General features: G+C 47.7%; 1 protein-coding gene across 2 annotated transcripts in view; it reads right to left on the bottom strand.

The window, feature by feature from the left end:
- MYO1D (myosin ID) overlaps window positions 1–20,703 on the bottom strand; it is a 371,118-nt gene that overhangs the window by 103,451 nt on the left and 246,964 nt on the right. For both annotated transcript variants that reach the window (XM_034755839.1, XM_034755840.1), the window contains exon 21: window positions 16,114–16,268. In XM_034755839.1, the coding sequence (XP_034611730.1) occupies window positions 16,114–16,268 (155 nt within the window). The remainder of the gene's footprint in view (window positions 1–16,113; window positions 16,269–20,703) is intronic.

Raw genomic sequence — 20,703 nt, 5'->3', positions numbered from 1 at the left:
GAAGTGAGGTTCTTACCCACGAAAGCTTATGCTCCCTGTACTTCTGTTAGTCTCAAAGGTGCCACAGGACCCTCTGTTGCTTTTTACAGATTCAGACTAACACGGCTACCCCTCTGAAACTGTATTAATTCTCTGAGTGCTCCAGGAAAGGGCTGGACCCCTCAGGACAGATGGTTTTGGCAAAATTAGGGACTGGGGTGTATGTTGGGGACACCCTGCAAGTAGTAGCCTAGGCTGGTGGAGACCAGGGTGGGGCTGTTGCATGGTAGGACACACACATACACACACACACACACACACACACACACACACACTGCAGGCTGTTGGTGTCCAGGCTGTGAGCCACAGCAGCAGAGCATTTAAGGCATCCAGAGCTACAAGGCAGGCAGTGACAGCTCCTCCTTGGTCTAGGGTGCACTTCAAAATGTTACAACATTACATTTCAAGATACAGGGCAAATAGCAAAGATGGAACGCATGGTCCCAGGGCAATCTTCAGTCTACTACACAACCCAGAAAGCAAAATACAAATTGAACTGGATATAAGAGGGAAAAATAATGTCTTAATTTAGCCTTAAACAAAACATTACATGCCTGGTGAACCAAACAAGAACATTCCAGATTCAAAGGCCTCACACTTACCACCAAGGTTTACCTTCAGAGCATATCTAAATTACCTGAAGTCATGTAACATAAGACTTTAGAACACAGACCAGTACAAGCTGCACATGTACTAAGTCATTACCACACAGAGGACTAGACCAACCCAATGAAATTTACTAACATTATAAAACAGACATATGAATTTACTGCAGATATGTCTTTATCTAACAAAGGAATCCTCTAGTCTGGAGACTGACTGATGGGCTAACCATGGCTGTTTGGATGTGGTTAACCCAGTCAGTTCACCTGACTAGATTCTTCTCTGAAAGAGAAAACACTTTCCAAGAAAGCAGCGAGATAACACTTTTCACATCAAGCACAAAGTGATCTATAGACATGATGAAAGAGAAATAACATTGAAATACAAATTGAAGGCCTAGTCCTGAGAAGTGCAAACCATTTGCAACTCCCATTCAGTTCAATTCATGTTCCAGTCCTGAATATACATCCTTTGGCAAGCAGAAGCCCAAGGACCTTAGAGCTGCTTAATCATAGAATATCAGGGTTGGAAGGGACCTCAGGAGGTCATCTAGTCCAACCCCCTGCTCAAAGCAGGACCAATCCCCAACTAAATCATCCCAGCCAGGGCTTTGTCAAGCCGGGCCTTAAAAACCTCTAAGGGAGGAGATTCCACCACCTCCCTAGGGAACCCATTCCAGTGCTTCACCACCCTCCTAGTGAAAAAGTTTTTCCTAATATCCAACCTAAACCTCCCCCACTGCAACTTGAGACCATTACTCCTTGTTCTGTCATCTGGTACCACTGAGAACAGTCTAGATCCATCCTCTTTGGAACCCCCTTTCAGGTAGTTGAAAGCAGCTATCAAATCCCCCCTCATTCTTCTCTTCTGCAGACTAAACAATCCCAGTTTCCTCAGCCTCTCCTCATAAGTCATGTGCTCCAGCCCCCTAATCATTTTTGTTGCTAGTAGTATCTTGGATGCTATTTCACTCTTTTAGATACTTTGTTATACAAGAAAAAAAATGGTTACATTCCATTGCAGATGTGTATTCCACTTAGGTGAGTGTGCACCCAGACTGTCAGAGCCGGAGAGTTTGCCTAGCAGTAACCTTAGGGAGCAGCATTCATGTCTGTTGCCCCTCCCATAGCTATATAAGGCAGTGCCACCCCAACCCCCCTCCGTTCCTTCGCTCCGAACACCCATGATAGATGACTCCGATGCAGAAGGGACGAAGGGCAGGTCATGGAATACACATCTGAATCACATCTTAAAGAACCACACAGTTACAGTAAGTAACTATTTCTTCTTTGAGTAGATGCAGATGTGTATTCCGCTTAGGTAACTCACAAGCAATACCCCTCTCAGGGAGGCGGGGCTTGAAGTCTAGTATTAGTCAAATTAGTATTTGAGGACCACCCTTCCAAAATGTTTATTGGCTCTGGAAGATGTAATAATGGCATAATAGTCTGTAAATGTAAGTATGGATGACCCCGTGGTAGCCTGGCAAATATCCAATATGGAAATGTTACTGAGGAACACTCTTGACGTTGTTTGCATCCTTGTTGAATGAGCTCGTATCCACTGAGGCGACATAGCCGAAGATATTTCCTATGCAGTCTTGATACCAGAGGTTATCCATCTAGTGATGGTCTGTGAAGATACCACTTGACCCATCATGCAGTCTGCATGACAGGAACAGATAAGGTGAAGCACAAAATAGTTCAGTATTATCCAGACAGAAAGCTAGACATTCTCCAGACACCCAAGGTATGTAGACAGGGCTCCTCCGGAGATGAATGCGGCTTAGGAAAAAAACACAGGTAAATATACCGCCTGGTTCAAATGAAACTGAGACCACTTTGGAGAGCAAGCCTGGACCAAAGCCCCCCCCATCCCCTCTGAGAACAGAACAGGTGACATTTCCTGTTCTCCCTGTAGCAGATGAGAATGCCCCACACAGTGAAAACTATTGAGAGAATACTCGTCTTCAGGGACTACTCGTGACTCAAGGAAAAATACCTGCTGAGATGGTCCACGAGATGATTCTGTACCCTGGACAAGTGGACGGCTATCATAGTAATGCTCTCCTTGATGCAAAACTGCCACACGTTGATCACCTTTAGGCAGAGCACCCTGGAGCGTGCGCTCCCTTATTTGACCACATAGTACCTCATGGTCATATTTTGGCAAGTATCTGAATCACCGAGTGTCTGATATGGTCCTTAGAAGGCGCAACATGAATTATGGATGGCCCGAAGCTTCAGAACGTTTATATGGAATGAGGCCTCCTATACCTTCAGCGACCTGAGGTGTGCCTCCCAACCCAACAGGAAGGCATTAGTATCAACTGACTTGGTTGGTGAGAGCCAGGCGAAAGGAATGCCCTGCCAAACATTCTGTGAACACGTCCACCACTGCAAGGAGTCTAGGACCAGTGGAAGGAGACAAACCAGTCTGTCCAGAGGAGGTTAGGACAGGAGATTGTCCTGAACCACATCTGAAGGGGGTGAAGGTGCAGCCTTGCAAACCTGGTCACCTGCTTGCAAGTGGACATGTAGCCTAACAGTCTCAGACATATTCGAACTGTTATGGAAGGCTAAGATTGCAGACTCAGGAAAAGACGTCGAATTGTCTGAAAATGGTCAGTCAGAAAGAATGCTCTTGACTTTGTGGAATCTAATGGGGCCTCAATGAACTCGATTTTTTGAGTAGGATTTTTTTTTTTTTGAGCGGAAGAGAGGCCAAATGGGAGGACCATGTATTGAAAATGGCATTTTCCCATGATGAAGCGAAGGAATTTTCTATGGCTTGGTAAAATCACCACATGAAAGTAGGCATCCTGAATGTCCAGAGCAGCAAACCAGTTGTTCTGAGACACTGCAGGGAGAATAGAGGGACCATTCAGAAAAAATGGTTACCTACCTCTCATAACTGTTGTTCTTCAAGATGTGTTGCTCATGTCCATTCCATGTAGATATGTGCGTGCTGTGTGCACAGTTTCCAGAAGGTTTTCCCCCAGCAGTACCTGTAAGGTCGGCTCCGGCACCCCCTGGAGTCATGCCTTCATGGCACCGCATATAGGGCCCTGCCGACTTGCTGCCTCTTCGATTCCTCTTGCTGGTTTACTCCAGAGGGGTAGGCAGGTGGGTCTTAGAATGGACATGAGCAACACATCTAGAAGAACAACAGTTACGAAAAATAGGCAATCTTTTTTTTTTCCAAGTGCTTGTTCACATCAATTCCAAGTAGGTGACTCCCAAGCCTCACCTAGTAGGTGGGGCTGGAGTTCATGGAATTGCTGACTTTAGCACCGAACTGTCGAATGCTGCATCATCTTGGGCATGCTGGGTAATGGCATATTGAGAAGTGAAAGTGTGGACTGATGAGCATGTCCCCGCCCTGCAGATCTCCTGGATCAGGACCTGGGCCAGGAGTGCCGCCGAGGAGGGCTGCGTTCTTGTAGAATGTGCTGTCAATGCAGGGGCAGGTATCTTTGCCAAATCATCATAAGCCCAGATACAAGACGTGATCCACGATGAAATTCTTTGAGACAACACCAGGAGGCCCTTCAGACTGTCTGCTACCGCGATAAATAGCTGGTTCGATATATGAAACAACTTTTTGCATTCGATATAAAAAGCCAAGGCTTGCCGAACGTCCAAAGAGTGGAATCTTTGTTCCCAGCTGTTGGTATGAGGCTTAGGGTAAAAGACTGGGAAGAAAATGTCCTGATTGTCATTAAACAGAGACAACCTTTGGGAGAAAGGCTGGGTGGGGCTTAAACTGCACCTTGTTCTTATAAAAAACGGTGTAAGGAGGGTCAGAAGTTAGAGCCTTAAGATTGGACACCCTCCTAGCTCATGTTATTGCGACCAAGAATGCCACCTTCCATGGCAGATAGAGTAATGAGAAAGTCACTAGGGGCTTGAAGGGGGGCCCCATTAGTTTTGAAAGAACCAGATTAAGGTCCCAAGCTGGGATCGGCTGCCTAACTTGTGGGTATAATTTCTCAAGTCCTTCAAGAAACTGACCAACCATCAGGTTAGCAAAGACCGATCAGCCAGCCACTCCTGGGTGGAAGGCTGAAATGGCGGCCAGGTGAACCCTTATCGATGAGACCAACAGGCCCTGCTGGTTTAAGTGTAGCAGATAGTCTAAGATGAGTGGTATTGATGACAGCATCGGAGAGGTACAGCTCTGCGAACACCAGATCGAGAATTTCTTCAACTTGGCCAGGTAGGTGGCCCTGGTGGAAGGTTTCCTACGGTCAAGGAGAACCTCCCTAACAGGTTCAGAACAAGTTAGCTCTACCAGGTTTAACCATGAAGCTTCCAAGCTGTGAGGTGGAGAGACTCGAGGTTGGGAGGCTGGAGTCGGCCACGATCTTGAGTGATCAGGTCCGGAAGCAAGGACAATATGACTGGGTTCTCCACCAATAGCTCCAGGAGCATGGTATAACAGTGCTGGCAAGGCCAGGCTGGCGCTATCAGTATGACTGCGGCCCCCTCCCTATGGCTCTTGAGTAGAACCTTGTGGACAATCAGGATAGGTGGAAATGCGTAAAACAGGTGGTCCTTCCAGGGGAGGAGGAACACGTCTGCAAGCGAGCCCAGACTGTGATTCAGGAAGGAACAGAACTGTAGGCACTTCCTGTTGCTTTTTGTGGCAAACAAGTTGATCTGGGGAACTTCCCAGCGTTGGAAAATGGTGTTCACCACGTCTGGGCGAATTGACCACTCGTGGTTGTGGAAGGACCTGCTGAGATGGTCCTTCCACCATATCGTTTTGAGAACCCGGCAGGTAGGATGCCTCTAGGTGTATTGCGGGGGCTATGTAGAAGTCCCAGAGCTTGAGGGTTTCCTGACATAGCGTCAGTGACCAGGGACAGCAAGGGATGCGGTTTGGCAAAAGGGACCCCCGTGCATACCACTTGTGGATCGAGCCACCATTGGAGAGATTCAAGAACTTGCAGTGGGAATGTGACTACCTTGGTCAGACTGTCACAGCCTGGTCGATATGCCAATGTCAGGCAGGCCTGGCCAAGTCTAAGCCTCAGACTTGCGTGTTATACTACATATGTACAAGATACCATAGGTCCAAGGAGCTTCAAGAAATTCCTTGCTGTAGTGCTGGGTTATTGCCTGAAGCCTTCTATGATGTCATGAATTGTCTGAAAACGAGACTCTGGCAGGAAAGCTCTGACTTGACCCGAATCTAACACTGCCCCTATAAAAGCTATTCTCTAGGTGGAGGATAGAGTTGACTTTTGTACATTCAGCAGAAGACCCAGCCTGTCAAAGGGAGACCTTATCATGCTGATGTGCTGTTCCATTTGTGCCTTGGAGCGCCCCTTGACCAACTAGTTGTCAAGGTACGGGAATACCTGCACATGCATTTTTCTCAGGAAGGCGGCTACGATTGCCATGCACTTGGTGAAAACTCAAGGGGCTGCTGACAGGCCGAAGGGGAGGACTGGTAATAGCTGCAGTTCACTACGAATCTGAGAAAGCATCTGTGGGATGGGACCATAGATATGTGGAAGTATGCGTCCTTCAGGTCCAGGGCAGCGTACCAGTCCCCCAGATCCTGGGGGTGGGGATGATGGCAGCCAACGAGACCGTGCGGAACTTCAGCTTCTTCATGAATCTGTTGAGGCCTTGCAGGTTGAGAACGGGTCAGAGACCCCCTTTGGCTTTGGGGATTAGGAAATATCGGGAGTAAAAACCCTTCCCCCACCGCTCCCGAGGAACCTCCCTCCACCACTCCCATGACCAGGAGCGTTTGAACTGCCTGCATGAGGAGTTGCTCGTGAGAAGGGTCCCTGAAGGACAAGGAAGGAGGGTTGGAGGGAGAGGAGGAGCAGAACTGGAGAGAATGTCCCACGTCTATCGTGCAGAGAACCCAGCGGTCTGAGGTTATTTGATCACTTTTGATTTGACCACCTTCTCGGCCTGTAGCCCCGTTATGAGCCAACCTGCGCAACAGCTCCTGATGCGCTTTATCATCAATGGGGGGCGGCCCAGAGGAAGAAGACCCCACCACCGCCTCATCAGGCGACGATGATGAAGACGCCTGAGGCGGTTTCAGGCCCTCCTGTCCCTCCGTCTCCTGGAATCGTCCTGTCCAGTGCCTTGCTGGTAGTGGCCTTGATGCCAACCATGGTGCCAGGACCCGGACGGGACTCTGGGCTGCGGTGCGAAGCTGTCTCGGTGCCTTATGGTGGAAGATGGACCTGGGGCGGTGGAGGTGCATGCCTTTCTGAAATTACTAACTGGGAGCCCCTGGAATAAGTGCCCTGGGCCTGACGGTATGCCCATGGGGTCCAGAATGGCCATTGCTTGGGCCCTTGCCACTGCACCATCAAGGGGCCTTGACCTGCCTCCTATCTATAGTGGTGCCGCTCCAATGGGTGCTGGCTGCACCTGGAGTAGTAGGATTCTGCCTCTGAGTCCGACGACTGGGACTCCGAGCACGGAGACCACATTGGTGCTGAGTGGTATGGTGCTGGGGGGATGGTGCTGCAGAGATGGCGAGCGGTGCCGCAGTATTGCGGCTTGCCTCTGGCCTGCGTCATGCCTTGCGGTGCCAGAGGCATATCTCGCCTGACAGGGGACTGTGGTGCTGTTATGGCAATCAAGTCCCTGGCCACTTCGAATGTGTCCGGGTGAAAAGGAGCTCCAACTCCTCCATCTGCCACTCTCTAGCAGGAGAGTCCAGCGGCGCCAGACTCAATGGATCCCCTGCAGGCCTGAAGTCGACACTGCAAGGCGCTGGGTGCTCCTGCACGGGATGCATACCACTAGCGCTGTCAATCCCTGCAGCTCCTATCGTGGGCGAGTGCCTCTTGTGGGGCACTGGTTAGTGTGAGCGGTGCCGTGTGGCCGCAGCAGGTTTCAGCACCAGGAATTGACAGTGTCAAGAGTCTCTATATGTAGAGTCGTTCCTCGGTGCCGTAGCTTCTCTGCTGGAGGCTGGCACGCTCCGCGCTGAGGTGCTAGGTGCCATGTCCTGCTGGCCCAGGACCAGTTGGGTACAGAGGGCTGCCTTCATAATAAGGAGTTGTTTGAGCCCAAAGTCCCTTTCCTTCTTTATTCTCAGGCGGAACCCTTTGCAGATCTTACAACGATCTGTTTGATGCGTCTCCCCCAGGCACTTCAGGCAGGAATCGTGGGGGTCACCCTTTGGCATGGGCTTGTGGCAGGTTCCACATGGTTTAAAGTCTTGCAATCGAGGCATGCCCTGGACCCCAAGAGGGGAAGGAACTGGGGGGGGGACACCCCCAACCCTAGCTAACTACTAACTACTACAACTAACACTATTTAACTATTTACAGGTTGACAAAACCAGAGATCACTAGGGGAAAAGCTTGCCGAAGCAAGAGAGACATTCAGCTCCAATGACTGTCACTGGTGGTAAGAACGAATTGAAGAGGCAGTGGGTCAGCAGGACCCTATATACGGCGCCATGAAGGCACGACTCCAGGAGGCGCCTGAGCTGACCTGACAGGTACTGCTAGGGGAAAAACCTTCCAGTGACTGTGCATGCAATGCGCGCACATCTACTTGGAACTGACATAAGCAAGCACTCAAAGAGCCACCTCATATACCTGATATATTTGTAGAAGCTATAAAAGGTACAGGATGGGTCTCGCCTCTCCCTTGGATTTGGACATCAGGAAGTAACGGGAGTAGAAGCTGTGACCCCAGTGTTCTGGCAGGGACTTCTCCACCGCTTCCAAAAGCGAGATGACCTGCTCTAGGAGCAGTATCTCATTCATGGGGTCCCTAAAGAGGGACAGAGAGAGTGGGGGGGGAGGAAGCAGGGAGAAGAACTGGATGGCATAACCCGATCTGACAGTGTCTAGGAATCAGTTGTCCGACATGATTGGGTCCCAAGCGTTGTGAAAGCAGACCAGCCTGTCCCAAAAGGGGCGGGGAGATGAGCAGGGAGGAGCAATGACTGGAACAGTTCTGGATCAAGGAGTCAAAATGGGCACTTAGACGGCACAGGGGGATGGCATGTGGACTGGCCGAATCCTAAGCCTGACTGTGGGATCTATCCCTCTTTCTGGAGTAGTCCTGTTGCTTCAGAAGAAGGAAAGGTTGAGCCCCTCTGCGCCACCAGCATGTACAACCCCAAGGAACTCAGGGTAGCCATGGAGTCCTTGAAGGAGTGCAGACTGTCATCAGCCTTCTCCAAACACAGGAGTTGGCCACTAAAAGGCAAGTCCTCAATGGCTTGGTGGAAATTGGGTGCAATACCTGAGTTCTGCAGCCAGGAAGTCCTTCTCCTGGTGACCACAGAAGCAATCGCCCTGGTCAAGGTGTCCATGATGTTGAGTGCAGACTGCAAGGACGTCTTAGCCACCACGCAGTCTTCCATGACAAACTCCCAACATACCTCCTGTGAGGCCTCGGGCAGCTAGTCCACGAACTTGGACATAGCCGTCCAGTTAAGAAAATCATATTTGGACAGCCGAGCCTGCTGGCTAGCAATTCAAATTTGTAAGGACAAAGACATGTAAATCTTCCTGCCCATAAAGTCCAATAATTTGGAACCTCTGTCCTTGGGGGTGGACTTGCATTTGCCCTGCTAGGCCTAATTATTCACCACAGTCACGACTAGGGAATTTGGAGCTGGATGGGAATAAAACCCCTTAAATCCCTGCATGGGAATGAAATTGTGCTTCTTCATGCATTTAGCTGCTGGCGGTATGAAGGCCAGAGTGCTTCAGAGGGCGTTAGCCGGTTTGAGGAGCACGTCGTTAATTGGGAAGGCGACTTTCCCAGGGACAGAAGCCCGCAAAATGTCCACTAATTTGTGGGTGTTCTCTTGCAAGAACTCTGCTTGAATGCCCAGGGACGTGGCTGCACAGTGCAAAAGGTTAAAATCTTAAAATCTTCCAATACCAAAGAGGAGAATAAGCTAGGCAGCACTGCATCATCTGGAGATGGGGACGAGGCCCTTAACTGAGGCCTGGTCTACACTACGAGTTTAGGTCGACTTTAGCAGCGTTAAATCGAATTAAGCCTGGACACGTCCACACGACGAAGCCCTTTCTTTCGACTTAAAGGGTCCTTTAAACCGGTTTCTTTACTCCACCTCCGATGAGGGGATTAGCACTAAAATCGGCCTTTGCAGGTCGGATTTGGGGTAGTGTGGACGGAATTCGATGTTATTGGACTCCGGGAGCTATCCCACAGTGCTTCATTGTGACCGCTCTGGACAGCACTCAACTCAGATGCACTGACCAGGTAGACAGGAAAAGCCCTGCGAACTTTTTAATTTCATTTCCTGTTTGCCCAGCGTGGAGAGCACAGGTAACCACGCAGAGCTCATCAGCACAGGTAACCATGATGGAGTCCCAGGATCGCAAAAGAGCTCCAGCATGGACAGAACGGGAGGTACGGGATCTGCTCGCCATATGGGGAGATGAATCAGTGCTAGCTGAACTCCGTAGCAGTAAACGAAATGGCAAAATATTAGAAAAGGTCTCAAAGGCCATGAAGGACAGAGGCCATAACAGGGACGCACAGCAGTGCTGAGTGAAAATTAAGGGGCTAAGGCAAGCCTACCACAAAGCCAGAGAGGCAAACGGAAGGGCTGGGGCAGAACCGCAAACATGCCGCTTCTACGCGGAGCAGTATGCCATTCTAGGGGATGCAGCCACCACTACCCCAACCGTGTGCTTTGACTCCGTCAATGGAGAAACACACAACAGGGAAGCGGGTTCGGGGTACGCAGAAGATGATGAAGACAATGAAGATAGCTCACAGCAAGGAAGTGGAGAAACCGGTTTCCCCAACAGCCAGGATATGTTTATCACCCTGGACCTGGAACCAGTAACCCCCAAACTCACCCAAGGCGTGCTCCCAGACCCTGAGGGCACACAAGGGACCTCTGGTGAGTGTACCTTTGTAAATATCACACATGGTTTAAAAGCAAGCGTGTTTAATGATTAATGATTAATTTGCCCTGGCAATCGCGGCCAGTACAGCTACTGGAAAAGTCTGTTAACGTGTATGGGGATGGAGCGGAAATCCTCCAGGGACATCTCCAGAAAGCTCTCCTTGATGTACTCCCAAAGCCTTTGCAAAAGGTTTCTGGGGAGGGCTGCCTTATCCCGTCCGCCATGGTAGGACACTTTACCACGCCAGGCCAGTAGCACGTAGTCTGGAATCATTGCATAACAAAGCATGGCAGCGTATGGACCCGGTGTTTGCTGGCATGCAGACAACATCCATTCCTTATCGCTCTTCGTTATCCTCAGGAGAGTGATATCATTCACGGTCACTTGGTTGAAATGGGGTGATTTAAGGGGGCATTCAGAGGTGCCCGTTCCTGCTCGGCTGAACAGAAATGTTCCCCACTGTTAGCCACGCGGTGGGGGGGGGGGGGGGGGGGAGAAGGGATCATCCCAGAGAATTGGGTGTGTGTGTGTGGGCGGGAGGGTAGTTGGGTTTGTGCTGCAAAATGTTAACCCGGAAACCCCAGCCCCTCCTTTTACACTGCAAACTCATTTTAAATGGCCAACCCAATGGGTCCTTGGTATGGGAAATGAGGGCGCTACTGTTTGAAACCATTCCCACATGTTATGAGGGTTAAAAAAGCCAAAAGACTGTGGCTTACCATGGCTCCCTGCGAGCTGAAATCTGTTGCCTGGCAGCGCGTGAGTGATCTCTCACACCAAACCAGCAGGCCCTCAATAGAAGAGGAAAAATGCGACCTTGTAACGAAAGCACATGTGCTGTGTAATGTGAACAGTAAAATTTAACGTGAAAGAGTCTACCCATTGTTCTCTAAAATGTGTCTTTTTTAACCACCTCTCCCTTGTCCTCCACCAGCTGCAAATGTTTCTCCTTCACAGAGGCTAGCAAAGATTAGAAGGAGAAAACGGCGAACTCGGGATGATATGTTCATGGAGCTCCAGATGTCCTCCCACGCTGAAAGAGCACAGCAGAATGCGTGGAGGCAGTCAATGTCAGACTACAGAAAAGCACAATATGAACGAGAGGAGAGGTGGCGGGCTGAATCGCGGGATGAACAGAGCAAGTTACAGGATGAAGAGGATAGGTGGCGTCAGCTTGCAGACAGAAGGCAAGAGTCGATGCTCTGGCTGCTGGAGCATCAAACTGATATCTCCAGCGTATGGTTGAGCTGCAGGAAAGGCAGCAGGAGCAGAGACCGCCGCTACAGCCCCTGTGTAACCAACAGCCCTCCTCCCCAAGTCCCATTGCCTCCTCACCCAGACACCCAAGAACACGGTGGGGGGGCCTCCGGCCACCCAGTCACTCCACCCCAGATAATTGCCCGAGCATCGGAAGGCTGGCCTTCAATAAGTGTTAAAGTTTTAAAGTTTGAAACTGCAGTGTGTCCTTTTCCTTCCCTCCTCCCCCACCCCTCTCGGGCTACCTTGGCAATTATCCCCCTAGTTGTGTGATGAATTAATAAAGAATGCATGAATGTGAAGTAACAATGACTTTATTGCTTCTGCAAGCGGTGCTCGAAGGGGGGAGGGGAGGGTGGGGTGGTTGGTTTACAGGGAAGTAGAGTGAACCGGGTGGGGGGGGGGGGCGGAGGGTTCATTCAATTGGCATTCCATGGCATGAACCTGCCCCAGTAACACCATGATTTGCACATTGCTGGGGCCCGTACCTTGTGTGAGGTCTATGTCCATGTCAATTTCCTCATCACTCATCGCCGCGCTGCAATTGCCTCCTCGGCTGGTCCTGGTTTTGCTTTGGCATGTCCTGGCTCTGCATATACTCCAGGACAATGCGCGTGGTGTTCATAGTGCTCATAATTGCCGCGGTGATCTGAGCGGGCTCCGTGATCCCAATGCTATGGTGTCTGGGCTGAAAAAAGGCGCGAAACTGACGGAGGGAGGGAGGGGGGAGTGACGACAGGGCGTACAGATACAGGGAATTAAAATCAACAAAGGTGGCTGTGCATCAGAGAGAAACACAAACAACTGTCACACAGAATGCCCCCCCCCCCAAGATTGAACTCAAAACCCTGGGTTTAGCAGGCTGTTGATTTCACGGAGGGAGGGGGAAGCAAATGAATACATCTATTTTTTACATCTTAAGCTGGCAGCAGACGGTGCAGCATGACTGATCGCCATCGGCATCTTCTGGGTGCTTGGCAGAAGATACTGTACTACGACTGCTAACCATCATCGTCAAGACGGTTCAATAGGACTGCCAGCAGGACTGAGTCTCCAGGAGACAAAGCATGTCTGCCCAGGTGCCTATGATTGAATTGGAGTACGACGACGACGGATACCAATCGTAATACACAATCTACTGCCAAAAGGCAAGGGGCTGCTGCTGTGTAGCAATGCAGTACCACGTCTGCCATGACCCAGATGACATATGGTGACGGTGAGCTGAGCTGAGCGGGCTCCATGCTTGCCGTGGTATATTGTCTGCACAGGTAATCCAGGTAAAAAGGCACGAATCGATTGTCTGCCGTTGCTCTGATGGAGGGGGAGGGGCCTGACAGCATGTACCCAGAACCCCCCGCAACACTGTTTTGCATCATCAGGCATTGGGATCTCAACCCAGAATTCCAATGGACGGTGGAGACTGCGGGAACTGTGGGATAACTACCCACAGTGCAACGCTCTGGAAGTCGACGCTAGCCTCGGTACTGTGGACGCGGTCTGTTGGCTTCATGCACTTAGAGCATTTTATGTGGGGACACACACAATCGACTGTATAAAACCGATATCTATAAAACCGGCTTCTATAAATTTGACCTAATTTCGTAGTGTAGACACACCCTTAGTCAAAGATGGATCTTGTTCCAGAAATGGCACACCTAGATGGAGAACTTTGGAGGCTCCACAGAGATAAGGACCACTGGTGCCTGGGCCTGCAGCAGATCTATGGTCACTACTGCAGACCCGGCGAGTGATCTTGCCTTTGAACAAGACAAGGAGGCCATTGATATGGAGAGGGCATTGGTGCCCAGTAGGCACCAAGTAAGGGAACTCTATCCCAACCACACGACGGATGCCAATCTTGGGAACTGTAATGGTCCATTAGCGGTCCTTGGTGCTTACTGTGCAATTGAGAGCGGGAGAATGACAACCCTGACTCGAATGCAGAGAAGCCTCGGGATCCCGGTGACAAGGGCAGAGCAGCGAGTAAGTGGTCTGACTCATCTGTCGCCCCGAATGAGGCAAGCAGCAGCATTGCAGATGGAGTCGGTATGGAGCATTCCAGTGCTGGAAGTGGTGTCAGTCCCGATGTAAACAGAGGTATCAACTGTACTGACATCGAGGGTGATGAAAGCTGCTAAGGAAGCATCTCCCAGAAGTGGTGCCGAATAGGTTCCCAGTACAAGGTCTTCTGTACCGATTCCGGTACTGGCTCTATCCCCACTACTGGAAGAGAAGCATTGTGCTGCGGTGCCACTAGACAATGGTTTGGCGGCTCGCTCAATCGGAGGGGCTCCAGATGGCGCAGCCCTAGGAAAGTCCTGGACCAATGGTGAGGTTGGGACCAAAAGGCAGAGGAGGTCTGCGGCTGCCTGGTACGCCGACAACATGGATACAGTCAGTACCAGCATCTCCCTTGTTGGGACCAGGCTTAAATGCCTGGAGGCTGGGACTGTAGTCAACAAGTACAGGATTTCTAACCTCCCTACTCAGTACTGGAGCAGGGTCAGAAGTACCCGTACTGTCCCACATGCCAGCACCAGCTCTGTGCCAGTCCACACTTTTCCTGAGGGAGGTGGAAGAGTCACCCCAAGACCTGCAGCTGTTTCAATTGGTCTTATACAACCTTATCCTCTCTGCAGGCCACAAGGAATGGCTCCTCAGTTTCTTTTGAGAGGCACCTGCTCCAGAACGTGAAGCGGCAGCACTCCTGGAGCACAAGGGTGATCATCAACCTGATGACAGCTTCAGTACCGGATCAGGCAGTATGGCCTGTTGAAGCAGGTGCAGCTTGAAGCAAAGGTCCCGAACCACGTGAGTTCTTTTCTTGAACGACCTACAGATCATGCAATGCTCCTTGAGGTAGGCCTCGCAGAGACTGATCCCCACATGTGGTATTGCTCTCTATTGGGGATCGCTCCTCCATACGAAGGGCAATGTTTAAACCCTGGTGAGGGCATCACTGGGGAAAACAGACTACTAGCTAACACTAACTACCAGCTATATACAATAAAACTAGACTAAGGCCTTGGCTACACTTACCCGCTAGTTCGACGGCTGGAAATCGAACTTCTGGGTTCGACTTATCGCGTCTAGTCTGGACGTGATAAGTCGAACCCGGAAGTGCTCGCCGTCGACTGCGGTACTCCAGCTCGCCGAGAGGAGTACCGCGGAGTCGACGGGGGAGCCTGCCTGCCGCGTGTGGACCAAGGTAAGTTCGAACTAAGGTACTTCGAACTTCAGCTACGTTATTCACGTAGCTGAAGTTGCGTACCTTAGTTCGAATTAGGGGGGTAGTGTAGACCAAGCCTAAGACTATCTGCGAGGTGGTGAGGCTACAACCACCAGCTGTAAGAAGGAACTGAGGCGGGTTGGGGCGGCACTGCCTCATATAGTCAGAGGAGGGGTCACAGCCACAAGCGCTGCCCCTCTATGGGTACTGCTAGGCAAAAATCTCTGGCTCTGGAACTGGGCACGCACACACCTAAGTGGAATACACATCATCATCTACTTGAATTGCTGCTCATCTATAACATAGGACCCTAAAGAACGGCTAAACTGGATCAGACCAAAGGTCCATCTAGCCCAGTATCCTGTCTTCCGACAGTGGACAATGCCAGGTGCCTCAGAGGGAATAAACAGAACAAGTAATCATCAAGTGATCCATTCCCCGTCACTCATTCCTAGCTTCTGGCAAATGGAGGCTAGGGACACCATCCCTGCCCATCCTGGCTAATAGCCATTGATGGACCTATCCTCCATGAATTTATCTAGTTCTTTTTTGAATCCTGTTATAGTTCTGGCCTTCACAACATCCTCTGGCAAAGAGTTCCACAGGTTGACAGTCCGTTGTGTGAAGAAATACTTCCTTATGTTTTAAATTTGCTATTAATTTCATTGGGTGATCCCTCATTCTTGTGTTATGAGAAGGAGTAAATAACACTTCCTTATTTACTTTCTCTACACCAGACATGATTTTATAGACCTCAATCATATTTCCCCTTTGTCATCTCTTTTCCAAGCTGAAAAGTCCCAGTCTTATTAATCTCTCCTCAGACAGAAGTCGTTCCATACCCCCTAATCATTTTTGTTGCCCTTTTCTGAACCTTTTCCAATTCCAATATATCTTTTTTGAGATGGGGCGACCACATCTACACACAGTATTCAAGATGTGGGTGTACCATGAATTTATACAGATGCAATATGATATTTGAATGAATGCAGTATAATGAGTCAGCACTGATAGAAAACAAGTTCATCAAACAACTTTAAGGGATGTCACAGATCTGATGAGCTGGACTCTGAATTTTCACAGAAATACTGACCTCTTGAAGTGGTTTGCCAGGACTCCAACCAGCTCTCCAATTCTGCTTTCATTAGTTGGCTGTCTGTTGAAGAGGCAGACAATGAGGTCTTTGTTATCCTTTGTGTGGAAGACCACAAGCTGGTCCTTTCCATTGGAGACACTCAATCCCGTCAACTGCAGAGAGAAAGCACAGAATAGTCTTATGGTATATATCTTAGTAACAATCCTCCACTACCAGAGGAATGGACTAAATCTAATATATATCTTTTCCATCTTTAATTTTGATCATCTACTTCAGTACGCTACCCCATCTTTTCAGTTTTTAGCTCTGAAAGGATCACAGAACTAAATTTTTCCATTAGAAACTTTAGTATTCATGGCTTTTTCAATGTTCCCCCTGAAAGACCAGAAAAACACAAGGGAAGGAAGGGAAGATTGAAACTACACAATATCCTGGAAGCCAGCAGGCGAAACAAAGGACAGGAATAGATTCCCGAGACCTTGCTCAGTCTGGCCCAACTCTCTGTGGGATTACTAGTAGTATTTATTATTTGTATGATCATAGCACCTAGGAGCCCAGGTCACTGACCAGGACTCCATTCTGCTAGGTGCTGTGCCCCCCTCGGAGAATGGAGGAGCCTGTTTCCAATGGTTTGGCGTGCCTACCACCTAGTATCTTTGGAGGGATACCATTATGTCAGGTGGCAGTAGGCCCACAACCCTGCTTTTCCTTTCCAAAGGAAGCCAGCAGCAGAATGGTAGCACAGCTGAGAGCATCAAGCTAACAATCTAATGTAGCCCTTTGTATTTAACAATGTGCAGATAATATACAAGATATAAAGAAATTGGAAAATCAAGAGACCCCCGGGGAAAAAAGCAAACAGTAAACTCCACAAAGATCAGATACAGCAGACATTCTTCTCTGGAAATTTAGCTTCTGCAAGCCTCATCAGGGACTGCAGGGCTCCTCTCCAGGAATGTCTGGAGACACCATCCTCTAAAAATGAGGTGGAAGAGCCTGATAAGCATAATACTGATGGAACCTGAAAGTCTTGAGACATTCTTTCCTAAAAGAATTTCCTTCTACAAACTCCCATCTCCTGTGATCAAATATTCATGCTCATCCAGTCAGACTATTCTGTACCCTGAGAAGCCTGCCTGATTTTCAGAGCTGGTCAGGATGCATCATGCTTTAAGTTTAACAATCCCAGTACTTTTTCACAAACTGGTATTTCTAAGAATCAGCCTACAAGGCCAGTCAAAGGCTTAACACTAATGTGGCATCCCCTGAAAATATATGCAATGAACACCACAGTAGCTGCTACCAAATTTTGGACAGATCTCTGGCACAAAAGAGCCCTTGACTATTCACCCTCTTCAGAGGTGCCTATGCTGTACTGATCTGAGAGCAGCTCATTGTTTCTGGACTAAGCTTTCAGACAAACTATACAGACTCATTTTAATATGCCAAATACCCAGCAGTGATCTCCTGCACGCAATAGGATTTTACTCTCCACAATACTTAAAAAGATTATTAAACAATTTTTAAACGTTACACTTTATGCATGGAAATTGTCAGCTGCCTGAGTGTACAGTGTCCCTTAAAATTAATTTCATGTTTAAATATCATGCCAGTGATCACAATAGAGCCCCATGGGTTAGTGCTATCTGGGCTTAAGTGTGCAGCTAATGGGGGGAGAGAGAATGAATTGAAATCAATGAATTTCAAAAGCCTGTTTAAAAATTAATAATTAACTGAGCTGCTTTAGGAGGCCAACAGCCCTTGAACAAAGAATTATCTTGTTTTTCTATTTCAGGCTTAAAAAATTAACACCAAATCTTGAACATAGCACATAAAAAGGAAAGAAAATTGTCTCACTAAGTACAAAGAATGGTAATCATTCAGTTTTCCTGGATGTTAGTTGTGAAGGTCAGAAAAAACTCAAAACTCTGAACATCTGTCCTTTTTAAAAATCATAAATATATGTATATACTGTGAAAGGTAGCCAAAATAGAGATTCCTTCCACTGCTTTGTCAATCACCTTTAAACTGCCCTCTGCCATCTTGAAAAATCAGTTTCCCCCCTTTGTAGGGGAGACTAAAATGAATGCTGCATTAAACTATTACCAGCATGCTCACTTTATAGCAGAATCTCAAAACAGAAACACTTTAATCTATACAAGGCTGTAATAGATTGGGAGTAAGGAAGACACGTCTGAAACAAAAATACCAAAATCCTTTGAATTTTCCCTTTTTCCAGAGATCTTTAAGGGTTTTTTTCTGCCTAGATTTTATAAAAAAATTCAAGACGTGTGTTTGTAATAATATGTAAGTAAGTTTCCGGAGTAATTAATGCCAGATTCCTCAATGTCTAGCATATTCAAACAAATATGGTTTGTAATTCCATACACAAAATCAAAGACTCCTTTTTGAAGAGACAAGGAGACCAAACAAAATCCAGGATCTGAATTGCATTAGTCAGTCATTCATTAAGGGACAGTCTTTGCCATTACATATGAGCAATAAGCAGTTAAAGAAAATGGGGAACTACAGGATGGCTTCTTGAGCTAAAAACAGGTTCACGGGTAGCACCAGACATCAGCTGACTGTCTCCAATGAGATTTCCATGGAAACACCATCCCTAAGGATGTTGCCATGTTGATAGGGTGCTTTAGAAATGTTGATAGTGAGTATTGCTGGCAGGCAGATGAATTTCAGCTGGGTTCACCCTTGTACACATTAGAAGGGCAATCCATCTTCCAGATGAACATATATCTTTCTAGCAAGTAACATCTAATAGAGCAAGCACAGAGGCTGGTGGTAATTATCATCCATTTACTTCTTTAAAACATCCACATCAATCCAAAGAACTGTGTTTTTTCAACAAAGAAAAACACCTGTATCATTAAGTGGCTACTTATGCCACCTCCCTCATCAAAATATATACTAATATAAAAAAACAGTCCTATTATTGAAGAGACCATATGGGCTGAAAAATGAGAACTACACTAGGCAGCTCAAATGGTAAGGGACAAACTGCAAACATTCAAACCACTAGAAAAGGTACGAAAGCAATCTATAAATAGAAAGAAATGATGGATGAGCTTGAGCAAAAAATCACAGGCCTGGGTTTAATTCAGGGAGCCCTGTAAACCAGAAAAATAAAACATTTCACATATTGTGTCTAAATCATCTCAACTCTGCATTCTCTTCTCCTCACTGCCCATTCCTGCAGGATGCCACTAGTTCAACAGTAAATCATAGGACAAGGATTCAGGCAGCATGCCTCAGCACTATGATGCAATTTCTTGGGAATATTAGAAAAGGACCAAAGGGTCATTCCCTGGAATTAAAACCGATATGACGAGGGGCCCAGGATTGCAAAGCAGTGATTTACTATTACTGTGTTTGAAGAAGACATGCTCATATAAAGCATTTCCAATACAGCACAGTAACATTCTGAGGTCTCTATGCTTCACAGAACATTTTCATTTTGCCCCATTACCCCTCTTACAAAATACCCCAATGTCCCGTCATAATTATTTAGATTGAGGAGATTGTTCTATACAGGTGTCCTCCCCAGTGGCAGGTCACTGCAGGTTTACTAGAAAAGCTGGTTTCTATCTACTGAATTTCTAAGTATTCAAAAAAGTGCAATACCCAGATGCACCGAAACATTAACTGCTTCAATGCTGGATAAAATGCAAACTAAGCGTAGCCTGTGCCCTTAACGAGCACTTCCAGGAAGTCCTCACTCCATTCATGTGAATGGATGTTCTATTTTAAACATGCATTTTATGTGAAGGACTGCAACAAGCAGCTATTCTCACCCAAAATGTGTTTTCCAGGCAACTTGCACAAGACTGTACATCTGACATACCTGTAACCTTCAATTTTTAAAACATTAAGAAGTTTTGCAAGCAAGCCATGCTGTGCTCTGGCTGCTAGCTGTCAGCATCAAGGCACAGAACATGGTTAAAGAATAATATGGTCTCCCTCTGCTAGATGAACACAGAGACAAAGCTCAGCCTTTAATATTTATCTTCCATAAAGGTTTAATGTCAAACACTTCTTTCAAAAGCAAGATGACAGCGGTCATTGATAAATGTGGACTTATTTCAATTACCAATGTAGCAAGTTACTTGTTTTGATCTAACCATTTGGTTTGAGACAATGGGATAGCAAGCTCACAGCTGCTAACTAGAACATAAATCAGAAACCAGATTTTCATTAATTCAGGGATCAGATGAATTTTTATTCCTTCAAACAAAAATAAAAGCCAGCAGCTTGCTTCGAAAGTACAGTTTGCTTTTTAGATACCCTGTATATTTTAATAACTTGGTTTGGGTTGGCAGGAGTCAGCCATCCAGCAATCAAACCTGCTGACAATTTCATTTTGTACAATTAGGAAGTAATGTGAACAGAATAGATCAACAGCCCAGGAAAACGCCCCACAGCTGCTACATAAACTTAGAGGCAAGGCCTGTTTTCAAAGAAGGAGGCACTGATGCCATGACAATGCTCTATTGCAATAGCTATTCTTATTAGAACAAGTGGCTAACACAGGCAGATGTTGGCCCATTAGGCAGTGAGCTAGGGTGTGTGTTC

This window comes from Trachemys scripta, chromosome 23 (assembly GCF_013100865.1).
Source record: "Trachemys scripta elegans isolate TJP31775 chromosome 23, CAS_Tse_1.0, whole genome shotgun sequence".
Classification (NCBI taxonomy): Eukaryota; Metazoa; Chordata; order Testudines; family Emydidae; genus Trachemys; species Trachemys scripta.
The sequence above is the reverse complement of the archived record's forward strand: the minus strand, read 5'-3'. Positions and strand labels throughout refer to the sequence as shown.